General features: G+C 48.2%; 1 protein-coding gene across 1 annotated transcript; it reads left to right on the forward strand.

Moving 5' to 3' along the window:
* Positions 1-314: 314 nt before the first annotated feature.
* Positions 315-2024, forward strand: LOC124924577. Its single transcript, XM_047464595.1, has one exon. The coding sequence runs from the start codon at positions 315-317 to the stop codon at positions 2022-2024; it is 1710 nt and encodes a 569-aa protein (XP_047320551.1).
* The last annotated feature ends 411 nt before the right edge of the window (positions 2025-2435 follow it).

Genomic DNA, 2435 nt, shown 5'->3' on the forward strand with positions numbered 1-2435 from the left:
AAATCTTGCACCTACCAACAGAAGGAAGCAACTGCGGATCTAGATCGAGAAACCTTCGAAGCAGCTTGCCAGGTTCTCTCGGCAACCGCGGCCCCTATAAGAGTCTCCGGAAAGAAGTCATCACTTCGACCGGAATACATACAGCTATGTGAGATCTTCACCAAGTCGGTCCAGGCGAGAGGGGGAAATTTTGACAGTCTCACCAAGGCAAAAATCGAGATGCTTGCCGGTTTACTAAACGACATCAAAATAAACCGGGCGAAAGAGATCTTCAACAACCTAAAGGAAATGGTGATACCGGATTTCACCCGGTCATGGGATACGCCATCCCACTCGGGAAGATCATGCTTCACCACAACATCAATACCGGTCCTGGTGTTCTTCTTTCGTCAAGCAAAATAATAAGGTCCCGCCAATTAATGGAAAGGAAGAGCAACAGGAGGGTCTCTACGGGTAGCCGAAAGAAGAAGTCTGCTAGTAGGAAACCGTCTCCGGTAAAGGGAAGATCCGGGAGCAAGAAGGACAAACAACCGATAGAATTCGAAGATCCGCCCTGTGAAACGCAAAATGAGGACGATTCGGCCTCCAGCTCCGAACGAACGGCTTCACATAATACCGAAGAAAATGAGTCCGGTAAAGGAAAAAGACCGATAAACGAGGAACAATCGGCCAGTCTTGAACATGCCGATACCGGTGCAAAGAGCCTTGGGGAGGAAAGAGATCACGATAACGACAACAACCAGGAGGTGGCCGAGAACATCGTGCGCAGAATCATGGAGGAAATCGATCTGCATGCTTACGAGGAATCCGAAGTATACTGTGAGTGGTTCCGGTACCGGTGTGACAAATTCTACAAACAAATGCTACCGGGCCTAACCGTTGGACAAAGATTCGAAAGGTTGATGGAGATAGAGGAGGACGTCATCAACCTAACAAAAGCTAAGGATCCCAACGAAGCCTTAGAACGACACGCAATAGTGGAACCGCTAGCCGAACATATTCGAAAACTAACAGAAAAGTATACTCCGGGAACACCAAAGTCTCAACTACAACTCTTGGTGTTGGAGTTACTTGCGGTCAAGAAAGGAGAGTTCATCGACAAAGTGGCGTGGCATGAAGAGGTGCCCGAACAACAAGATACAACGCACTCTCCGCCTCATGAGAATGTTGACGGTCAGAATCCAGGCGATACGTCTCCTTCAGCGGATCAGACAATCAACATAACCGACGACAGGATAGAGACTCCTCTCACCGACAATCTTGAATCTGCTCAAGTCCGGAATTCAGAACCGGCCGTAACAGAAGAAAGAGTCAAGACTCTCATTGAAGAGTTTGTCAACGACGCGGTTAAGCCATGGAAGAGGAAAATTAAGAAAGCCGTGGTTCAAGCAATTAAGTTGGCCGAGACAACAAGGGATGATCTTGGCAAGGCGGACGAGCGGATCACGTCGGTCGAAACCAACTATGGTCATGCCGATGTTCTGTACGGCGCTCATCTTAAGCGAACCATAGCCTTGGAGGATACGACTTCGAAGTTAGTGGATGACCGGTCTCAAGAAGAGACCGAGCACCGGTTGACAAAGGTCGATGAGGACCGGGGGAGGTCAAGTACCCAAGCCGGTTTAACACTTGACAGGTTCATAAGTCTTGAAGAGAAGAATGCAACCCTTGAGGAAAGAAACATCAAGCTTGAGGCCGACTTCAAAGCGTTCACCGAACAGGTGACTGAGTTAATAAAAGCCAAACTTGCTGCGGATAAGGCAATTGAGGAGGCGAATGCCCTCGCGGCACGGCAAGTTCAAGTTGCGCTGGATGAGGAAACACGGAAAAAGAAGGAGGCTGCGTGGTCTGATGCAAACATAGCCAAAGTGACGGCCAAAAATCTGGCTCTCGCAAAATCCATAGCGGCCAAACAAGCAGAAGAGGCTAACCGGTTGAAGGCTCAACAGGAAAAATACCACAATTTCGAAAAGATTCACAAGAAGTCCCAGGCGGCTCCTTCCTCTTCGGCTCCGGCAACATGAAAAAGGAAAGTTCCTTCAAGAAAGGCTCAAGTCACCGAAATGCTGGACAGAATCACCGAGACAGTTGTTGACCCTCCACTCAACCCGGCTTTGAAGAGGATGACTTCGAAGAGGATCTCCAGCCGCAAGCCACAAGACAGTGAGTTTTCGATGCGGTTGCAGTCATAACGGTCGGTCAACCGTTCCCTTCTCACACGGACACCTCAGGAGCTGGAGGTTCCTCTTCAAGGCCGGCTGAACCGGCTAAGCGACAACCAACAGATGAACAAATGGAAGAATTCCTGCCATCCAGATTGAAGAAATAGGGGCTTTCTTTTCTACCTTTACTTATGTTTACTTCAGTTTCTACATATATAGTATTTTGCCCTTCTGCGGTTATCTTTACTTATATATATAAAGTTCTTTTTGAAA

Source organism: Impatiens glandulifera, chromosome 2, assembly GCF_907164915.1.
Source record: "Impatiens glandulifera chromosome 2, dImpGla2.1, whole genome shotgun sequence".
Classification (NCBI taxonomy): domain Eukaryota; kingdom Viridiplantae; phylum Streptophyta; class Magnoliopsida; order Ericales; family Balsaminaceae; genus Impatiens; species Impatiens glandulifera.